Raw genomic sequence first — 23,279 nt, 5'->3', positions numbered from 1 at the left:
CTTGAAAAATGAACCATGGCTTTTATATCATCCAAGCAGTTTTGAGGACTTGACTTGTGAGATTCTCACAAGATGTAGGGGATCTTAGTAGCATTTTGGCTCACTGTCATCCAGACTATTTCTGAATTCATTCTAGTGCTGAATGGTAAGGGAACATTTCATAGCTTGTCTACAACACTTTAAAACCCAGTGGTCAGAAAAGAATAAAACTGTTCCTCATTTAACCATGCTTAATCTTCATAGGGTACTTACTCATAGAAAAAAAAAGTCTCCCAGCTTCTCCCTATTTCTATTCCAGCTGCTAGTCTGGAGTGCAGAACCATCGACGTTTGCAGGCTGGGGTCAGACAGAAGCAGTTGAAGAAGCACCCAGTGAGTAGGAAAGGAGGCAGTTTATTTAGGATATTAGCTTTCTGTGTTAGGTCAACCTCTGCAAGCATGAGGTGAGGGTAAATACATCAAACCTGAGGGTATATTTGATTAAGATACAAATATTCACACAGTTCTACCTAGAACTCTCTACTATGAACCAAACAATTATTTTAATAATTAATTATATGTATGTAAATTACTTTTCAGGTAGCAATTTTTACAGAAAACTTGCTGCTGTGATAATAAGCACTATTCTAGATTAAAAAAAAAAAAGACTGGGAAAAGCAAGGCAAGAGAAAAGAAACAAATTTGCAGATGAAGAACCATATGAAAGAAAAATGTTTGGTTAAAAATAAGCCATAAGCTCCTAACTCTACCAAAACAGAATAAATTCCCCTTTTCATTCCCTCAGAGACCAGTTCTATTCACAGAATCACAGAATCACAGATTATTCCAGATAATTCTATTGCCTTTCTGCTGTAGATCAGAAAGGAGCATTGAATCCAGGTTTCTCATTTCAGTCAAAATATATTGGAAATGAGAGCTGGTAGTTGTGTTCTGTACACAGTCTGATCTTTCAGTTTCGGTCCCTTAATATAAATTGAAAAAAGACCATTTCTTTTACACTTAAGTCCTGTGAAATACACACAAGTCAAGTGAAGAACCCTGTAGCATAAGGGCTGAGATGGTTTTAATAATACCCACCCTTAAATATAGAAACTTTTAACGTCAAATACTCAAAAGAGTAGAACTGCCTTTAGTGAATGAGAACTGGGAAGATGTAGGTACCAAACTATATTTTCATTATATCCCTTAAAGCTTTAATGAACACATAAAAAGGGATAGAGAAGAAAAGGAAGAGTACCTCTCTGTCCAAAACTGCACATCACATTAGGAGGTGGAAACGTCAATCAGAGTTCAACGTTTTACTTAGAAGAACAAAAGTGAAACTGGATTCATAAGTTTACTGAATTTGATTAAACAATAAAAATACTCCTAACTGCAAACATATCAAATTATAACCAAGTATTTCTGTAAATTTACAGTAATAAAGACCATTACAAAGTTGAAAGACACAGAATTCAAATGAAAAAGCCATCTTGAGAGGTAACAATTACAGCTGGATGGAAAATTCCTATAGACGCACCATGATCTTATATTCTCATCAAGACCAGATCCTCCCTAGTGTAAACCAACACTGAATTTAGTGGAACATTGTGGATTTGTACCATGGGGGTTTCCATGTTTTTGACAGGTGAAGATCCCTGCAGCACATGGCATTGAGCACTTTTCACCAAACTCTGCTGTCAGACCTTAACTCATTCACCATCTATAAAGAGTCATGAATGAACAAACTGACCGCTCTTTGGAAAGTTTTTGCTAATAACTGAGCAATTCTGAATATTCTCATTTCATGAACTAGACAAAAAGAGAATTTTTCATGTACAGAAGCCTGCTCCTAGAACTAGGCTCCAGGAGCAATGTTATCCAGAAAGACTGTTATGTACAGCTGGAAAATTGTTCAAATCATCCTGATTCGTGGGAATTGAAAGACCTATCAAATACCATTAGGGCATATGTGAATGTGTCTTATTATGGATCTTGCATTGATATAATTTTTGAAAAAATGGCCCAGTGGAACCTGGCCCAGTGGGAGGTGTCCCTGCTCAGAGCAGGGGGTTGGAACTAGATGATCTTCGAGGTCCCTTCCAACTCTAACCATTCTATGATTCTTTTAACTTTTTTTTTATTATTTTTGTTTTAATTTTAACAAAAATCAAAGGAAAAATACTGCAGGGACCCCAAATATCATTCCTTGGGAATGACAGAATTAATTTGAGTAATCTAGGGAAAGCTAATGAGTAATAGTTTGATAAATTAGAAAGATGATGGTTGCAGTTGAATGGAGAAAACCCTGATCTCAATGATATCAACATGCGTGTGAAGAAACTTCTTTGATTTCAGTGGAGTTCGTTCATTGTATAAGGTCAGAATCTCACAATGCAAAAATAGAAACACTTTTGATTTTGAATACTTGGTTCAGCAATAAAGTCTGTAGAACAGTGATGAAACTACCAGCCCTTCAGACATTAAAGATCTCAAAACACTACAGTAATCACTCAATACTATAAAAAGTCTCCTGGATGAATAATGGAACCTTCCTTAAACCCAGCTTCTGCCACAGCATATAGAGGCATTATAAGCATTATCTTGTTAGAGATTACATTATAGTTTTGCTGTCAGAAATGCAAATCCTGCCTAAGTACCGTGTGAAGCCCTACAGGTAGAAATAACAGTGAGCTGCAGAAGGTGGCAATGATGTAGCTCTCGGAATCGGTTACTCCTAAAGGATTCTAATAAAAGGACATTTTCAGGGGTGTTTTGTACCATTAAATTAATAGATTGAAGAGGATGATTGCAGTTTGAATCATAATCTATAACAACAAAACATGTGAAAATGTATTATGGGTATAAATTCTACAGGAAAAAGAATACGAACGCTGAAACCTTGAAACAGCCTTTTATTATTCTCTAAGCCTATTTCTTCTGACTCTGAGCCTCTATTAACCTGAGATATTCTTCCTAATCTGACCTTTGTGTTGTTACATGTTGTTGATACATGCTATCTCATATTTCTTAGGGTTCAGAGGCACGGAAATGTTCTGTGAATTTTATAGTCCTTGCTTGACTTTTTCTGACCTCCTGACAGGCCACAGCTGTCAATTAGAGAGTGGAGGACACTGAGAGTGCTGAAGTAAGTTTCTCAACCCATACACAAACCGCTGCACAGCCAGAATAAAGAAGAAATTAAAATCCATACAAATCTGAGTGCCTCCAAATTAGTGCTGGAATGCCCTGCTCTGCCTGCATTGTTCAGTATGTTCATTGTGGATCTCTCAATATTAAAAACCTTCTCCATTTTCTGAGTTTATTTACTTTAGTTTCACTTTTTAAGGAGGAAAAAAAAAAAGAATTCAAAACATTTAAGGAACTGTAGTATGAATTGTTAATAGGTTTTTGACAACTGTGATGGCAAGTGTTCTGGGAGTGCTGCTAAGGTCTCTTACCTACATATGTACACTTAAAACCTGCTTAGGGTTTGGCAGTCTTTATTTTCTTGGAGTTTTTTTTACCCTTCTTTCTTGTCTAAACTACATAACTGATATAACAAAGTCCTTCAGTTTGTTATGATCTATCATGTCGTATGGTCTATCCTTTTTTGTTGTTTTTTTTTGTTTGTTTGGTGGGGGTTTTTTAAGTGAAGAATAGTTATTTAAAGTCTTTCCGAAATGCATACCCTAGCATCTCTATTATGTGTTATTTTGTTGCTTTGAAAGCATCTCATGCTGCGCTACCAACTAGCTGGTGATGTTATAACTTCTTGCACTCATTACTACGCTATGCACATTGCTGTAAATATAATGAGCCAGTGTAGTCTGTATCAGAGGCGGCTGAAACACATCCTTTTACGAGTGTCATGCTGCAGCTGCTGTGATGTATTGTGTCAATTATGTTGCTGAGTACGCATTCTCAGAGTGGTTAGTAAAACATGTTATTGCATTAACTTGCTGGTCCTTTCCCGCCCCCCGCCTTTCCTCTCACTCTCTGAAATAGCGAGGGCCGGATTCTCAAATGAACTGCTGTTTTACACCAACTGAAGAGCTGACCTCTACATTACCTTTCAGGGAAAGCAGCCCCGGAGTTTCAATTTAATTAAAACTCAACTGTCCAAATGAATTAAGGTTGTTTTTAATATCATCAACTTAAATTCTTGAATAAAATATGGAAATAAATCCCTAACCCTTATACTTGGTGTATTCTTAGAACTAGTTAATGGTCCACACATAGCAGTCACAAGATTTCATTATATCTATATGGCGAATTTGATCCCAAGACCTCCAACAGCTCCCAGACACAAATGCATAAAACCTCATGTATTTCAATTTTATAATGAGACAAATAAAAATCCTGTGCTGTGCAGTAGAACATGGTGGAGCATGAACACAGCTCCCTGAGATTGGTCTAGCTTCAGAAAAAGAAGGGATATAGCTGCAGAAGTGCAGGGCTGCTCCTGACCAAATAAACCCTGTTGAGAATCATATTGTATTTATCTGGGCCACAGCACTGCGGTACAGCTTTCAGATCATGTCCTGTGTTCCACATTTTATTGATGTTAGCACACCATATACTAGCACATGGCCTCCGCGCCGTGCTTTATGGCATGGTTTCGCCAGGCTCAAACTCCAAAATGTCAGCATTTTGATTCCAGCTCTCCAAACCTGCCTATCCAAATCCACAATTAAATTCAGATTACTGAAAGACTCTTAGGAGCTAGGTGATGCCCAAAATGTAATAGAAGCTAGATACCTAACTGCAGGTCCCAGTTCCTCTGGTAAGATCAGATAATAATCAAAATATGCATTTAAAAATCCATACCTAGCCATATAGGTAATGAGCTGATTTTGTGAAGCTTTTAATAATGAGTGAGATATTCAAAGTAACCTGCAAAAGTATTCAGTTCTTACAAAAATTTCATGGGAGTTTACCACATCGAGACAAAGATTTGGGAGCCACAACCTCCCTGGGCAACCTGGGCCAGGGGCTCACCACCCTCACAGGAAAGAACTTCTTCCTAATATCTAATCTACTTCTCTCCTCTTTCAGTTTAAAACCGTTACCCCTTGTCCTATCACTCCACTCCCTGATACAGAGTCCCTCCCCGTCCTTCCTGTAGCCCCCTTTAGGGACTGGAAGGGGCTCTAAGGTCTCCCCGGAGCCTTCTCTTCTCCAGGCTGAACACCCCCAACTCTCTCACCCTGTCCTCACAGCAGAGGGGCTCCAGCCCTCTGAGCATCTTCGTGGCCCTCTGCTGGACCCGCACCAACAGGTCCATGTCCTTCTTATGTTGGGGACCCCAGAGCTGGATGCAGTACTCCAGGTGGGGTCCCACGAGAGCAGAGTAGAGGGGCAGAATCACCTCCCTCGCCCTGCTGGCATCGCTTCTTTTGATGCAGCCCAGCATGTGGTTGGCTTTCTGGTCTGTAAGTGCACATTGCTTGGTTTTCTGGCATTTCCATTTCATAACGGACCTGAACAATACTTATCCTTGAAAACCTGTACTCTGGCTTTTCCATGGCATGCTTAAGTCACCATACCTACACAATGGGGAAGCCCTTTCTGGCTTTTAGTTCCCCAGGTTTGTTTAATTAAAATTACATTTACTACTTAATTTCTTCAATGGAGTCAACAAATACCTGTGATTTTACAACTTAAAGCTCTTGCTGGGCACAATATTTTGAGCTTCCCAAGTTTTGGTCATTTACAAGGTTTCTCAGCTCTACAGTCTTAAATCCTGTCCACAAACTGAATGGGGAAAATCAGGACAAAAAGAAAGGGTTCAAGATCTGGATTTCAAAAACTTCAAAAATTTGGCTGTTTATACAAAACTGTGAAAACTATCTACATTTAGAATTTGCCTGAAGTTTGACAAAACTACAAGGCTTTCTAGTATTTCAGCATTTCTACTTTTGATTACAGCAATTACTTGAATTCACAGAAAAACACATTCAAGTATAAGGTATGAAAGGAAAAAAAATGAACCAAGGAAGCCTTTTAAGACAAAACAAAGAAACAAAAAAAATGATCTGGTTTTCAGTCTGAGTTTTTGAGTGAGAAACTAATTTCATTACGCTTAAATTTCCTCTGTAACAGCTCACCATGAGTCATTCATGGGTTAATTATAGACAATCAGATATATTTACCATCACAATAGAGCCCTGTTCTTACAAACTATTTTAATCTAAAGTTTTCAGAGACAACAAAAGTGCTTAAATCTCCCATAGCAAGAAAAGTGTTTTCTGGGAAGAAAAAAGCAAATTGCACAATAAAATGTAATTGAAATTAGAGGGCACATTTTCAAGGATGTTTATTCTTTCTCACTCAGATGGAATAAATGGGCTGTAATCTGGCTGTAAATAGCTGGTGGAAAATTCAATTTATGCATCTGCTCTTCGGTTGCCTCCTGTTCTTTTGTTGCACTGTGGCTGTCCCACAGCTGTCTGGACCCTCAGATAACACCTACACTGTATTCACCTGCCCCAGCTCCCTTGAAAGACAACGTGTTCTGGAATGGAAGAAGATATCCTCCAAAAGATAACTACTGTAACAACCTCACTTTATTAACCAGCAATGTTATACTTGCCTAACATAACTGTGTTTTGCAGAATGCAATGAGAGTATTCAATAATATTTAATTTACCATGTGAACAATGTGTTCCTTATGTGTTCTGCACAATTGTTTGGACTTAGTGCAGAAGTTCACTAGTGACAGTGGTGGAATTACGGCTTCTAGCGAACGGGAACTGGGGTCATTTAAACAGGAACATACACTGTCTCCCAACTGCATTAGACTCAGAAAGCAGACTGAAAACAATGTACTATGTGCAGCCCTCTCCCATCTACCCACCATTGAAAAAGTCTCCTAATTAGTTGTTAGGAGTACCGCTGCATGGTCTCAGGGTAGGGCACCAATGTATTCTTCCAGTGGGTAACGACAGGACACGTTGCAAGAATCACAGTAGATACTACAGTAACTCGTGACCTTCATGTCTTGTTTACACCATCCCTCAATCAGCAAAGGAAAGAGATCGGTCATATGGATTAGGGTCATTGCGCAGTCCTAGGTCTCTGGTCATTTCACCTTCCCCTGGGCCTCCAGCTATGGTTAGATCTTAAACAGGTGCACATTAGCACGGCTGTACAGGAGCGAGAACAATGCCAAGTTGGAAGAGTTGAGAATATTGCTCCTTAAAGATACCCCACAGGGAAAGAAAAACATTTGCTGACTTTATTTGTATCCTGCTTCCACAATTATACGGGCTTTTATTAAACAAGAGGACGGCATACCCCATCATCCTAATAGGGACGTTAACAGGCAGAGCTAACAGCCACCATCGCATCTGAAGAAAAATTTTCATAGGAAAAAGCTTCTAAAATGAGCATGCAAAGGAAGTAATGTTGGATCTGTAATATCTCAAACACAACAGGATGTATATTCATGTAAATGTATATGCAAATTGGATGTAGCCCTCAGGCGCTTGGTGAGTTTCCAATGAGGCCCTTGAGGCTACAAACTGTTGATTTAGCATATGAGCCTAACCACTTACACTAAAATGCATGCATTAAAGCAATATTGAAAGAATGTACGTATCAAGGACTTTTAAATAAGTTAAATATTGATATAGGCTCTGGGTAGATCCCACGGACATTTGATTTTCAGTTGGAAAATGTTGTGACATGGTGATTTTACATTTTTTAATGTGGAATAAACAATGTATCATCTACGTGATTTATTCAAAGCCTCCATCAGTTGTGCTCGTGTTATTTTTAAGGATAATTATGTCACAACTAACAAATTTGATTACAAAAAAAAATTGATTAACAAACTTGATTAATCAAATTCATCTCTTCCACTCCTTTCCTCATGTTGCACATTAACAGATCTTGCTCTGAATGGTATTGTTCTTCACTAGATAAATAAGAATTAAACATAAAGACTTTAATGTTAATTCTCACTTCTCCCTTCCTAATGCTTTCCCTTCTCTGGGACACAACTTAGGGTTTTGGTAGAAAAGCTTAAATATAAAACTTATGAAAATATTATCTTCCTGCATCAGTCCCACAAAATAATGTATCAAGACCTGTAAGAAAAAAAATTCAGCTATCACATATCTCAAGGAATTTGAATGAAGAATATAAGAATTTTTATTTGTTTTCCTTAATGTAAGAACTGTTAAATGCTTTAATTACATACAGGAGAAAAATGTTTCATTACGTGTTGCTTTCCAAAGAGAAATTCTTAGGATTTTGGAAAACAGATTTCTTCCTGGTAATTTTTTTCCCCAGAAGACTGATTGAGCTTGATCATTCTCACCTAATACTCGACCAAGTGTTGATTTGGCTCTGTAACTCAAGAGACTTAAGGAATCCCTCTCCATGTCCCATCTGTAAACACCTTACTCTATGAAGGAGGCACTAGAGGAAGAATCTGGAAGCATTAGGAACCGAATGGCCAGACCTAGACATGGGTAGTTTGTGAATGAGTGAGGTGCTAGGATGGAGTAACTGCTATCCCAGCATATTACTGAGCACTGCTATAGATCTGCTAAATGCTCATCCTCTTTCCTGTAGCATTCTCGGTGATGGTGATGCCTTTCACGTAGTTTCAAGACCCTCTCTACTACTGCATGTTAAGGTTTTTTCTTACTGTTTCATGCTCCTGTAAGCAAGAAAATATTTCTTCCCATAATGTTATTATTATGTTTTTGTTGCTAAATGATCATGGAACCTTGGTGATGTGTTACCAATTTACAATGCATCCAAAAAGAAAATTTCTCCCTCCCTAAACCAGATAGCCTGAAAGACAGATAAGTCACGAGAAGAGAAAAATCACAAGAAAGAGTACAGAATTAATACAGTAACTTGTTTAGGAGACACGTCATGTTGTTTATAAGTATCATCCTTTTGCTTTTTAAGAGAAAAGATGCACTTTTTGCAGGTAAAACTGTAGGAAAAAAGAGGTGTGAGGAGTGATCTAGTCTAACCTGCAAATGAAGGCTTATACTGATTTTGGAACTAAAAGGAATGAAAAATACTGGCTTTGTTTGCTTATGCTTCTGAAGGAAGGAAAGTGTATTTTTAATCTCTCTTCTCAAATAATATTTTTAGGGGTGTTAGAGCCATTAAGATAGCCATCTCAGAACACTACAGACGGCAAATACCTGGTTGTGTGAACAGTTGTGCAAAGTTGTTTCTAACTACTGCTGCAGTTTCAGATTGCCCATAGTCACAGGAAATGTGAAAAACAAATAAGCCAAGAAGCAACCATTATCAAACGACTCCTGTTAGCTTCCAAGTCCAAAACTCCAGGAACACCTTTGTGGCAGAGATAATCTGTGCGCTGAAGTGCTAGGATTTATCTGCGAATATCATGTCTTTTGATTTGTGCTTTAAGTCTTGCCTGTTCCAAATAATATATTTTTTTATTTTATTCAGATACGCATTCCCCAAAGGATACTTACGTTCTTCCTAATAGGAGTATGAGTTACATGAAAGTTTATTAATACTCTCAGTTCTCCCTAAAATATAAACAGCTTTGCTAGTATGGTAGAGCCTAGTATACCGCATATTAAAAAGCCACCCAAAATGTAAATAAAATTGACTGACAAAAAAGGAAGGGAAACCCAACTATTCAATAACTAGCCTTTTTGGTTTTTTTGTTTTCAATGAAATGAAGTTATATGTACATGCAAATTGTGTTTTAAGACACAAAATTGCTATCTGAGAGTGAATAAAAAAATATATAGTATTAAATACTAAACAGATTATGAAATGATTTTTTTGTTGTTGTTGTTAACTAGTCAGCAATCAAGAAATGACTGTGTATCACTTGGAAAACTTTAATATAAATTCAGAATTTTGGGGATTTCTAAACTTCTTCCAACACCTTTAAATAGGATTTCTTTGATGCTGGTCCGAAGGGAGTTATGGTAAACTGCGAGACCTTTTCCTGGACTCCCTTTGCAAATCCCCAGTTTGATCTCTCCTGCAGAAGGCGGCTTTGAGCACAGCAGTGGTGAGTAAAGCCAGACAGAGAGGGTGCTGTGACTTCAAAACCTGTGCAGTAGTTTACAGCACAAAAACCCCCACACTCTTTTCCCCAGAGCAGACCAGGAGGGGAAGGCACAGAGCTGGCTGGTGGCAGGTTGGTCCTCAGGTCCCCCAGGGTGTCACTTCTCCTGAATCAGCCCTCAAGCTGTTCTATCTGCTGGAACACAGAGATCTGGCTCTGCAGCTCTACGGAAGGCCTCTGGTCTAACTCAGATGTCAGTACATATGTTTTAATAAATAATTTGAAATATGCTCTATTCTTTATATCTTGAGATATAACTTCATTTAACGATTTTCCAATTCAAAAACCATCAGTGTTTCAAAAATCTGCATGGGGAGAGAACAAAAAAAATGCCTTCCCTAGCTGCTTTTGTGTTCCTAGTTTTCAACAGAAACAGTTCTTTTGTTCAGTTAAGTGTTCTGACAATAGAAATTTGTAATGCAAATGCTCCTAATCTCTCAATGAAAGCAAGCTAAAAAGCAGGGGTTTCATGTATCAGCACTGTTGCATCTGAGGTGAGAATCGCTACAGTCAATTAACCAAATCAGATTTGCTGATGGACCACAGCTTGCATTTGTATCCATCTCCTGAACAGTGAGAAGGTGGAGAGAAAACAGTCATTTTGTGGTGTTTGGAAAACACCTTGGACACGCAAAAGGTTCATGATGTAAATTGTTAGCAAGAAGGGTTGAATTTTGCATTACGATGCAAATTTGTTTTAAAAAATAACCAGTGAATAGAAAGCAGACATTTCTTTCAGACACTTTTTTGTCTCTACATTTCTGTGTTCTATCACTTCAGTTACCATGGGTTTCAGCCATAAATTCTCTTAATATAGAAGGAAAGTTTTGCATGTGCCTTGATGGAAGAAGCCTAGTTTTAAAGGCTGCTGTACATCTACATATTAAACAATGAGATTATGAAGATAAATCAGATCAGAGGGATGGCTACTACGATTGTCTGCAGCAAGACTGTGTGTTCCAATGGGCTGCCCTCAGATGAAATCGGACTCTGTGGTGGTTCTGATGCATTTTCAGCTGTGCTGCCTGAACAGCCAAATATTATCCTGCACCTGCAGATGAGCATCTCTGAGCTGGGATTAGCAGCCCATGATGGATGAAACAGGAGGAATATTCTCCGTACACCAGCAACTAAAGAGAACGGGTGCTGCCGAGCCACAAATTGCAGTTGTATCCTTCTCACTATAAAGGCCTTGCCACTCCCAAGGAGGTAAATCTATATTTACTTGAGTAACAGCAAAGGTAGCTGGAAACTGCAGATTGGCTTCAGATGGTTTTTAATGAAGATCTTAGTTACCAGTGGAAAGATCCAATCAGCGGAATGGATTATAAATCACATATTACATTAAAAGCTTCGTAATTACACAGAATCACAGAATGGTGGGGGTTGGAAGGGACCTCTGGAGATCATCTCATCCAAGCCCCTGCCAGAGCAGGGTCACCCAGAGCAGGTGGCACAGGAACGCGTCCAAGCGGGGTTGGAATGTCTCCAGAGACGGAGACTCCACCACCTCTCTGGGCAGCCTGTGCCAGGGCTCTGCCACCCTCAAAGGAAAGAAGTTCCTCCTCACGTTGAGATGGAACTTCCTATGGTCAAGTTTGTGCCCGTTACCCCTTGTCCTGTCCCTGGGCACCACTGAGAAGAGCCTGGCCCCATCCTCCTGACACCCACCCTTTCAGTATTGATAAGCATTGATAAGATCCCCCCTTAGTCGTCTTTTTTCCAGACTAAAAAGACCCAAATCCCTCAGCCTTTCTTCATAAGAGAGGTGTTCCAGTCCCCTCATCATCTTGGTAGCCCTTTGCTGTCCCCTCTCCAGCAGTTCCCTGTCCTTCTTGAACCGGGGAGCCCAGAACTGAATGCATATTCAACTGCAAGTTAAATTTTATTTGCTCTTCAATACTGGAAATGGACTGAGAGATGTTATTTCAAATAAACAACACAAGGCTAGAGAGCTGCTCAAAATAACAGTTGTTGCTTTATACATGTTGTTTATATATGTTGCCTGCCGAGGCATGGATCTTAGCCAAGCATCCTCCAGGGCTATGTGTGACCTACAGCATGCAGTAGGCAGGATGCTTTGACTGCCAAACTGTCCTAGAAGAAGTTTCTAACAGAAAATAACATGTGCCTCTGCAAAACAGCACAACCAAGAGCTCCAAATTGCTCCAAAGGTCAGTTAAAAATAAAAAAATAAAAAATGTTTCAAACACAGGCATACAAAAAAACATGTTTGAGGAAAAAAAAAAAGAAGAACAAGAAAAAGAAAAAAGAAATTAAGTAGGAGGGAACTGTATGCACCCGAACACAGATATAGTCTACCTATAAATGCAGTTGCTGGGCACACATGTAGAGGAGATTGTGTCAATGACTGGACGCTTCTATGAGGGCCACCTATATCATTCAAATTATGTATTGCTCATCAAGCGTAATATCTTTCGTGTGTCAGACCCTCTTCTAAGCTAGAATCTCCATTATTAATGTAATGCATTGATTCAGGTGAAAAAATTATGATCAACAGATATTGTTTTGCTAACAAATCTTTTTTTACTAATCAAACCCCATTCCTGCTGAGAAGCAGCTAGTCAATCTGGAACCACATCTGCAGGTTGGTCCTAGAGGACTTCCCCTACCTTTATGGCAGTGGAGGCAATCTGGATGTGGTGGAGCCTGCGCAGCGTGCTGTCCCTGTCAATGAAGTAGGAGGCTGCAAGCTGGTGCAGGGTCTCCAGAGTCACCGCAGAGCTGTTCGTGCTGGGATCGCTTCCTTCTGACCTCTTGCTCAGCTTCCGTTTGTCCACAAAAATTGTGAGTGACTCCTCTCCTGAGCAGGGAAACAGAAACCACAGCAGTCATCAGAGACATCACCTGCAAGTCTCATTTTGCCAGAAACAAGGTGGCAAGCTGAAGTTTTCCCTAGCCATTGCCTAATGTTTAGATATCCTTCCCTGGTGGCAGATGCAGATACTTCAGTGCCTAAGCACATGGACAACAGATATTATTCTGGGAATATATTTTTTTTTTTGGTGCCTTGTATGAATAACAACTATAAAATAGGACGCATTTATGCCTAGAATGCAATGACACTGGGAATAATTTTGCTATATTAACTCCTATTTACCAACAATACAGAGATACTCTGTAGATATTCAATTTAAATTGTGTATAAAATGTGTTCATTTCCAAGGTTGCTTAATAAACTCATTTTTTAGTATTTAATGTTAGAATAAAAGAAAATGAAACCAGAGTAATGTTTGTGACTTTTCTTTTTTTGTTTCCTTTTTTTAAGAAAAAAAAAGAACGATAATCAGTTTCTTTTAAAAGAGGGAAACATAAATAACACTTTCTGAACTTTCAAAGTAAAGGTGCTTTTGTAAAAGCAAAGAGAAGCTCCAGCATCTTATGTCGTGGTTTTCTCACTTCCTTTCTCTTTAAAAAGACATGGAGAAATACTCTTGAATTTAGAAATTTTAATTCCTGTAGGGTTATTGAAAACAAAACCAAAACAAAATCTCATTTGTTTGACTGAGCGAGCACTTAAGAAGCATTCCATATCAGACATACTGATACTGTTAAATTTGTAAGGAATTTTCCATATTTATTGTTTATTTCATGGATATGTTTTTCCTGCCGTTCAGGCTAATCAAGAATTCACTCATTTAGTAATGTGTTTAAGCAAAACTCTTTACTTCAGAAAATGAATTAGAAAAGCAATTTAAATTTAGTATTTTCTTCTGTGCAACTTATGTCTGAAGTAACTACAAAAATACTTTTCTCACTTTCTGAGCCTGTGTTTTACTACTCGCATTCTTCAACGTTAATCTCAAGAATCAACGAGTAATATCATTACACCTGTATTTTAGGTGCTGAACAACTGCACTGAATGGGGTTTCCTTGTTCCTGGAAAGGAAGCTCCCCTGATCCAGCCTGACTTGCCACTTGTGCTAGTTTCATTGCTCGCCCATCTGCTCCAGTGGCATTTTGCCTGTTTGGAGGATGGGATGCCAGCTTTGGCTGGGTTTGCATGCCAAAAAATATAGCTGCAGAGGCTATTGTATGTAGGATGAAATGTAGGATGAAAACATGACATCATCTTTAAAGGGAGAAAATCTTGGTGGTGAGCAATGCTAAAGGAAGAAAGCATGCCTCGGTGAGGGAGACCACTTCTCTTGACAAATCTGACACACAGCTACCTCAGCTTGCAAAATTCATTTGTGTTCGGAGAGAGGAGTGCATTCATGTTAGTCAAAGTACCTTACAGTGCCTTCCAATCTCTCACACATTCAGAGGACAATCCGGCTTTTCAGACCTCACACAGGCAAAACTGCCATTATCCAGGAGCCTCTTATCTAATTAGACTTGTCGGGCTTGTCCAATATGTTCATTTTGTCCTGGAAGGGACAGCTGCAGCCCAGGGCAGCCGGCTATTCCAGCTGGAGCCCACCTCAGTTTTCACCACTATATTTATGCTTCTCCTCCTACAGTTTTGTAGTGGGTCATTTTTTTTGTGTACATGCAGTCATCAAGGCAGGGATTAGTTGCCTGAACTAGGAAGAGCAAGGAATTAAAGCTGCTTCTGTAAGTAATAGGATTTCCCCATCCAGTTACCTAAATCTTTCTGCTGTAATAAGTAGACATAGGTTCACATTTTATTTAACTTCTGTCAAAACCTCCTGCAAAGCAGACTAGGGTTGCTTGGCAGGGCAGGCGCGAGCACATCGCATTAGTGCAGACCTGTTTCACAGACACACAGAACGGCAAGGGTTGGAAAGGACCTCTAGGGATCATCTCATCCAAGCCCCTGCCAGAGCAGGGTCACCCACAGCAGGTGGCACAGAACGCGTCCAGGCGGGTTTGGAATGTCTCCAGAGACGGAGACTCCACCACCTCTCTGGGCAGCCTGTGCCAGGGCTCTGCCACCCTCAAAGGAAAGAAGTTCCTCCTCATGTTGAGATGGAACTCTCTATGGTCAATTTTGTGCCCGTTTGTGTTCAAATTTGTGTCCCCTGGTGCGAGGTGGTGCCAATCCTGTGGCCAGGTGGGCCATCATTCACACCATACTACATCCACGACCACTGCCAGCAGTAGAGAACTGCAAAGTCTAATGATTGTACTTCAAGATAAATTTGCGACCAAAACCCAGCCTAGGTTCCAGCATCGTTGATGTTCAACTATGCCTGCGCAATAAAACCTGCCTTTTCAAAGCCTGCGTTGTGACTCCAGCTGGTATGAAAGATGTTTCTGAAATGAAAAGCAAGGCAGTGGGCTGAGGTTTGGGCCAGGGGGCTGGGCTTTGTGCAGCTGTTTGTGGAGCTATAAAGACACACTCATATCAGAGCAGACAACATCAGAACTCACAGGGGTAAATATTCTATCAGTTACTGGTTGCGGCCCGCAAAAATTTCACCAGGAGATTTGTCTCGATTTTTTTCTCTTTTTCCAGAGGTCTTAGCTAGTATATTTAGATTAAAGTGACTTTTGCAAGCTCGACCATCTTTCCACTGAAAATATCTTATAATGCATTGTAAAGTAAAAGACAATAAGCTCTTGATGTTGCAGGAAATCTCTGGAAAGTATAGAAAAAAAAATTTTGAGGTTGAAACACAAATGTTTCATTAACCAGTACACCACCCCACCTTGCTCTGGTGTAAACGCTTTTGATTGATCTCTATTATTTATTAGTAGAGACAATGGGACTGCTTCTATTTCAACAGAATTCTGTTAAGTTTCATTACTAAAACAGAGTTTATTTTTCTCCCATCAAAAATGTTTGTTCTCCAGGGGGTGGAGAGTAGAACTGCAATAAAAAAAAACATTTTAAAAATGCAGCTCGAAAAAGGACAGTACTGTATGTTGCATTGTTTTGTTTTGATTAGAAAATGTCAGGAAAATAACCTTTGAACCCCGTCACATTTCTCACATCATCCTATTATCCTAGTCCTGCTTGCCGTGGCCGTTGCTGCAGGGTGCGTTTTGGCAGGCAGGAAAACCTCGCATCCCCAGCCCCGCAGTCTCCCTCCCCGCTCCCTGACAGATACATTTTGTTTCTCCTGCTGTGCACCCAGGTTGAAATGAATTTGAATGTTTACTTTGACTCAGATGACATCAAGTTACACCTCCCAAGGTTGAGCGCAGGCATGCAGCTGAAGCGATGGGGCCTTTGGTGTAAACATGAAGGACGCTCTTTCTCCTCGAAAATCTCTGCATTGTGCTTGTACGGTACCTCAAACAAGCGGGTCCTAGTTCACCACTGGTATTCTGGGGCACTATGCTAATACTGGGTGCAATCAGGTAGGTTTCCAAATACAAAGGGATCTTTAAGGTCCCTTCCAACTCAAACCCTTCTATGATTCTATAATTCAGAAATTAGAAATTAATTTTGTGTGCATCTTATGAATATCTTCAGGAATTATTTAAATAAAAAATGGAAATCATCATCATTGTGATGGTAGAATTGGCATAATGCTGTAACAACTGTAACTAAATATAACCATCTATTGAAGGAGTAAATATATTTTGTTATACATAATAATACATATTCATATGGTTTAAACACTTAGTGCTATTTTCTGCCTCAATTATTGAGATATTGTTTTCCTGTATCCACATCTTTGTAACGATGGCAGGATCATAAGCCTTGACGTTTCATATTTTCATCTGTAGCCTGGGTAGCGGTGGGAAAAGGCAGTGATCCAAGCAGTTCCCATCACTTCATGTCAGAAAGTGAGAAAACATTAATAAAAGGATAGCACTCGAAGGCAGATATATCTGAGCATCATCCACAGTTACCTATTTAGAGCTCTGTCTTCATACACATATATGTATCTTACAAAGGCATAACAGTCTTTGGCCTACGAACTCCTCAGAAGTTTCTGACTAAATAGAATACCTCAGCTACAATAGCTGTAATGCATTATAGTAAAAATTTTAAAAAAATAAAATTGTTATGCCTTTGTTATAAAAAATAGTTTAGCACCAGTGGAAAATCTATTGTATGGATCACAGAATGTACCATTTGGGTTTTATCAAGTCATTTTCCCAAACTCAAGCAGATGCTGATGAAAGTGCACAGGTTCAAATAGCATATAAATTAATGCTCGGCCAGATGCGGCATCATTCCTGTGGTTTGAGTGAATAACAGTTCACGTTAATTCTATATATACCATCTGGTTTAGGATTTGAAATCTGTCTTAATTGAGTAAATGGCCAGAGAAAAGAAAGAGAATATATTTTTGCATTTTTTCCTTCCCCTTAGCATCCATAATATTAAATGCTGGAAAATTTACATATCTAGCGGGGTGTTTGCAAGTCTGATACTAAATTTTCAAGTTTCTTTCTCACATCAGTCATTTAGGACTGGTCCTTCCCTCCTTTATTTGCCAATAGTTTGTATCTTACCTTGAAAGAAGCGTTATACAAAACAAAGGTCATACCAGCAGTTAGCGTAAATCATAGAATCACAGAATCATGGAATCATAGAATAGTTTGGGTTGGGAGGGACCTTGAAAGGCCGTCTATTCCAATGCCCCTGCCATGACTAGAGGCTTCTTCAATTAGATCAGGTTGCTCAGAGCCCCGTCCAACCTGATTCTCCAAGTCTTCAACATTGCTATTGGATATTTTCTGACCCAGAGAGGTGAATGTATTCATGCCCTGGTAATGAACACTTTGAGCAATTATGACAGACAATAACGGCAAAAATGAATCAATCTATCTATCTCAAACACTTGATATTACCATTTAGCCAATTTCCAAAAAAGGTTCCGGTTTCATAAGAAGCCTTGGCAACCTCCTGGAAATTTGTTTATTCAGAACAGCTACCATGTTTCCAGATGCATGGAGGACTTGTTTGCAAAGTCCACTGTCTTCATCTTGCAAAGCACCTGAACCAGACTCACATAACCCAAATGTCTGGAACAAGGGCCTATCTTTTCATTGCAGTATGTTAGTTATCTGTAATTTCCTCATCACCGAATCTATGGGTTTGCTGAGCAGCCTTTACATCTGAGTCTAAGAACAGCATTAAAATGAATGCCTTTTAAAGTGGGACCCAATAATGTTCTCATCCTGCTACACTTACTCCACAGTAGTGCCCCAGGCTTCACAATAACTTCCAGTTCTCAAGCTCACTGCTGCACACTACCTTTTGTAAACCATTAAAGTGTACAGCAGCTAACGCTCTTGCATATTCAACAAGCTGGACCTTCACTGCATCACGCTGTATGCAAGCAAAAGAGAAAAGTATAAATGCAGAACAAAAGGAGAAAAAGGAATACTGTGTATTGTCTCCCATTCAAAGGAGAATCTACCTTTTGGAACTGCTAGTTGAAAGCTGATAAAGAATTTAGAAATACATTTCATGGAGTCAGAAAGCAATTCAGGCTGGAAGGGACTTCTGGCGGTCATCCAGTCCAATCCCCTGCTCAAAGCAACTCTAATTAAATGAGATACTCAGGGACTTGTCCAGTAGAGTCTTCTCTTGCTTTCAAGGTTGGAGTTCCCTTGTATGAGTCCTCTCTTGCCTTTCCCCTAAAGCTGTTCCAGTCAGCGTCTGGGACATGTAAATTTGCAATTTTGCTAAGGCAAACAGGATATGTGTTGTCCTAGAGGAGCAGAGAAAACCTCCTCACTTCCTAGCGATGGCCCAGCCCAATACAGCATCCCCACTTGTGCAGAAAAATTAAAAAAAATGAGCAGCCATGGCCCTCCTTGCTCTGCTGATTTGACACTGCAGACAGTCACTGCAGAAGTAGAAGTTACTCCTGTGCACAGGCACATGAGCTCACCCATGAAGCCACTGCTCAATCCAGTGTTATGCTGTGCAAACAGCGGATTACGTAGGGTCCTATCCTGCAGCTTGAAGTTGCTCAGTATGGACACTTGGCTTATGTCACAAGAAGGTAAAAGGTATAAGAAATAGAAGCAGTGAGAAATGTCATTTTCCACATTATCTCGTGGCAGCAAGAAAAATAGAACTTCCCTAAATTCTCATTTCAAAATGCCCTTGAGGAGTGTATTTTCTGTGTTTGTGAATAAAGACTTGGGAACGTATCACAAACAACCATGTGCAAGAGTTCCCTTTATGGTCAAAAAGGGATATTCATGAAAGCCAAATGATCACAGAGGCACACAAATCTTACCACAGGATCGCTCATTTGCCAAGCTTTCCTTTATGTCCATGAATACAGATGATTGGGTATTCATTAAATAAAAGTACTATGCACACTCAGTCTGGTCTGCTGCTTCTAAGGAGCTACAAAAGCAACAAAGCTTTCCGAATAAAACAATTTATAATTAAAGGGAAAGTACGAGTACATTACTGAAAGAAAAAAAAAATCTAATTACATGTTAATAAAGTGTGGACAAGCATCTCTGGGAATCCCCATTCAATCTAGCCCAAAAATGAAAACTACCACATACAGGGAAGTATAGGGTTATTAGCTACCTCATGAAAGCATTCTTAGAAATTACTAATTCCCTGTAATTATTTTACTTGAACTAATTTTTCAAAGTATTTAACACCCATCCAATCATAATGGAAGGCAGTAGGTGTGCCTGAAATCATGTCTAAAAATCGAGGCTAGGAACCTAAATCAAAACCCATCAAAGTTAATATAAAAACTCCCTTTGACTTCGTTGAGTGTTGACAGAGCCCAGAAGTCAACGCTGTCTCTCCATGAGTGGAAAATTTTTGCAAGTTTGTGGCAGCTTCTGCATTATATGGCCTTTGTGAGATCGTCTGAAGAGGGATGAGAAAAGGGCACCATAGCCCAGCTTCCTTGCAGCAAATCCTGAAGCTTCGGGGAGAATATTGAGTGCTTAAGGTACAGTTTTCAAATGTCTTCAAAAGAACTACCCTTAAGTTTTAGTTTTTACCTAGGGCCATACTTTCTAGAAGGTGTCAAGTCTGTAGCTCTTTGGTGATCAGTGTGATACTGGTGCTTTGTACTTTTAAAGAGAGCTATGCCTGGGTTAGACGGTTTTCCCCGAGTTGTTGCATCCAATTTCAACTTGAAAATGAATTTCATCAGATGGCTGTTTGTACTGAAAGTTATGTTAGTTAATAACTAGTAAATAGCTAATAATCCCAAAAAATAATTTTTATCACTGAATAACCCTTGCATTAGGATACGTGCTGCAGCCAAATCTTTATTACTATGCTTTATAATTTAAGAAACATTTTTCTGCAGTGAAGTTTACTGTTCAGATGTGCTGTGCACACAATAAAATATACAGTCATTCGTAAAAAATACATTTTTTGTACGGAAGAAATATACTAAGTAATTAAAAGAAACTCTGGGAATTTTATTCCAAATTGTTGGTCAACACAGGTAATTTGTTCTTAAAATTCTAATGGTGATGGATTTGGTGTAGAAGCACTAGTTCCCAAAATAATGATAGGAATTACTTTATTATTTTAAATAACTTCAGTAAAACAGAAATTCACCTTGTTTCTAGAATGGTCTTTTCCAAAATGGAGCTACTGTGAGCCATTTCAGTTCTTATAGATCTTAGATATCAGCCAAAAGAGAATAGGAAGGCTGTCATTTCCTTAATATATGGTTAGAATTCAGTTATGAAATGTATTAAAGAGAATCATTCCTCAGGTGAATAAAGGATTTTGACAAGACTGTCCTGCTGGAAGGATACTCAATCACCAGGATTATCTTTAATATAATCACCCACCAAGGGATAAAACTGCATTTCTAAAATGTCAGTTCATTTTGTAATGCCTAGATGGGTAATTGCAGGCACTAATTATCTTTCATTCGGAACAATTTAAGCTCTCTCTTGAACATTAGGCCTCTTCACTAGATTTCTTCAATCTGTTTGGTGACTGGATCCCAATTATACATCAGGATACCCTTTCCAAATTAGTCTGTGGGGATTTAGAGATGCAGATTCCATTAAGTTAATAGTAATCGCACGGCAAACACTCATCATTGAAACTTTCAGTCCCACTGGTTAAGTGAAGACTAGTCCTAAAAAGGGTACAGTGACAATATAGGGGCTTCCCAGCAGTCAAAGTAGTTTAAAAGTCTCCAAGATGAAAAGAATTTTTGGAAATAATTGTTTCTGGGTTTCTTGCTTCATCTCTGCAGTACTGCAATAAACCCAGATACTTGTGTAATTTGTTATTATGTAAATTGTTATAAGGGCCTCTTACAGAAAAAAATGTCACTCTCCTTAATGAATAATTAAGGAAAATGTCACTCTCCTTTTAAACACCTCCAGGGATGTTGCCTCAACCATTTCCCTGGGCAGCCTGTCCCAATGCTTGATAACCCTTTCAGTATAAAAAGTTTTCCTAACATCCAGTCTAAACCTCCCCTGGCGCAACTTGAGGCCGTTTCCTCTTGTCCCATCGCCTGTTACTTGGGAGAAGAGACCGACCCCCCCGGCTACCCCCTCCTTTCAGGGAGCTGTAGAGAGCGAGAAGGTCTCCCCTCAGCCTCCTTTTCTCCAGGCTGAACACCCCCAGCTCCCTCAGCCACTCCTCACCAGACTTGTGCTCCAGACCCCTCACCAGCTCCGTTGCCCTTCTCTGGACCCGCTCCAGCACCTCAGTGTCTTTTTTGTGGTGAGACAGTTTTTAACCCAGCAAAGAATACTCACATCCAAGCCATGGGCAGCCAGTTTCTCCAGGATGATGCTTTGGGAAACTGTGTCAAAGGCCTTACTAAATAAAGTCCAGGTAAACAACATACACAGCCTTTCCCTCATCCACTAAGCAGGTCACTTTGTCCTAGAGGGAGATCAGGTTTGTCAAGTAGGACCTGCCTTTCATGAACCCGTGCTGCCTGGGCCTGATTGCCTGGTTGTCCTTCATGTGCCGCATAATGGCACTCAGGATGATCTGTTCCATAACCTTCCCAGGCACCAAGGTCAGACCAACAGGCCTGTACTTCCCGAAGGGAAGGAGAAGGAGCCATGATGCTTGTAGACTAAAGCTGCTCCCATACTCTAAAGTCCATCCCAGGGAGAGTTCTCAGCCCAGCTGCTCTGAGAAGGGACCACCAGTTTTACAGAGAAATCAGTTGTGCCCAACACTCTTAGTTCAGTCATGCCAAACTCATGCACAATATTTCCAAGCGTCAACCCTACCTCCCAAGGTAGCGGATAGTAGGAAATGTGTCCCATATTTCTTGATAAGGTTTTCTGTGATCTGTTGAAGGGTCGGGCGGCGTCCAAGTAGCCTTATGTTACGGAAGAATTCAGGGGCAAGTGGCAGTGGGGAGCCAAGGAAATTTCTTCTTTCAACAGCAAGATTGTTCACTTTCCAGCGGCCAAACTCTCTGCAAAACAAAGCAATTCTCATTCAGAAATATGTCACTCAGACAAATGTTCTTCATTTGCAAACTACTCTGCTCTGTTGACTAGCTGTGGGCGACTAGCTGGGTATTACAACAGGCCTTGACAGTGATACTCTGTCATGGGTTACAGGCATAGGACAAGAAACGAGTGTTATTTATTAGAAGCAGAGACAGTACTCCATTACAAAAACATTGCTTACAAAAAAAATAAATAAAAAATAAGACACGTAGGATGCTGCTGTTCCATTGTTTATGTTTAGCCCCTGATGTGAATACAGCCCCAGAACAACCAGGTTTGCTAGAAATTAATAATCTCCCAGAATTTGGACGAAACGCAACAAATGTTTTCATTAGCAGAAGGCAAATTTTAAAAACATTTCAAGAAACAGGCTATTTTCTTTGATTTTTGGTAAGTCACTTACATACATAGCTGGGTAATTTGAACAATTTAGAGAAACCCCATATTTGACCTTACTATTGTATTTCCAGTTTCTGTCCCCTTCCCCTCTCCAAAATAAATCAATGATAGCAGGGAAAACAAACAAGTCAATAACACAGCAAATAAGCACATCTTTTATTACCAATTAAGATAGCAGATAGAGTTATTAGTGGAAGGACTCATTATGCTTAAAATCTAGGCAAGACACACAGCATTTGCAGTAACTTTGCTTTTGCAAGGTACATCAATAGCTGTTTTGGTTACAGAGTCTGTGAGAATTAAGTCCAAGGCAACCTGCGGACTGTGGTTTAGCTACCACTTTGTAAAGTCATTCATATAGCTATGTCAATTAAGATTTCCCTCAGATAAGATTGTAGGAAAGTAAACAGATGAGAGAACTTGACAGATCCTACTGAAGGTCCCAGCTAAATATAGTACAACATTTATTTACAAAATTAACAAAG

At 39.5% G+C, this 23,279-nt stretch overlaps 1 protein-coding gene across 5 annotated transcripts in view; it reads right to left on the bottom strand.

Annotated features, from left to right (window-relative positions):
• Positions 1 to 23,279, bottom strand: part of BRINP3 (BMP/retinoic acid inducible neural specific 3) — a 206,350-nt gene that overhangs the window by 75,279 nt on the left and 107,792 nt on the right. For all 5 annotated transcript variants that reach the window (XM_074597152.1, XM_074597149.1, XM_074597148.1 and 2 more), the window contains 2 exons: positions 22,168 to 22,358; positions 12,696 to 12,886 (listed from right to left, as the gene is read on the bottom strand). In XM_074597152.1, the coding sequence (XP_074453253.1) occupies positions 12,696 to 12,886; positions 22,168 to 22,358 (382 nt within the window). The remainder of the gene's footprint in view (positions 1 to 12,695; positions 12,887 to 22,167; positions 22,359 to 23,279) is intronic.

Source organism: Larus michahellis, chromosome 8 (genome assembly GCF_964199755.1).
Source record: "Larus michahellis chromosome 8, bLarMic1.1, whole genome shotgun sequence".
Classification (NCBI taxonomy): domain Eukaryota; kingdom Metazoa; phylum Chordata; class Aves; order Charadriiformes; family Laridae; genus Larus; species Larus michahellis.
This window is presented reverse-complemented; position numbering and strand designations above follow the sequence as displayed.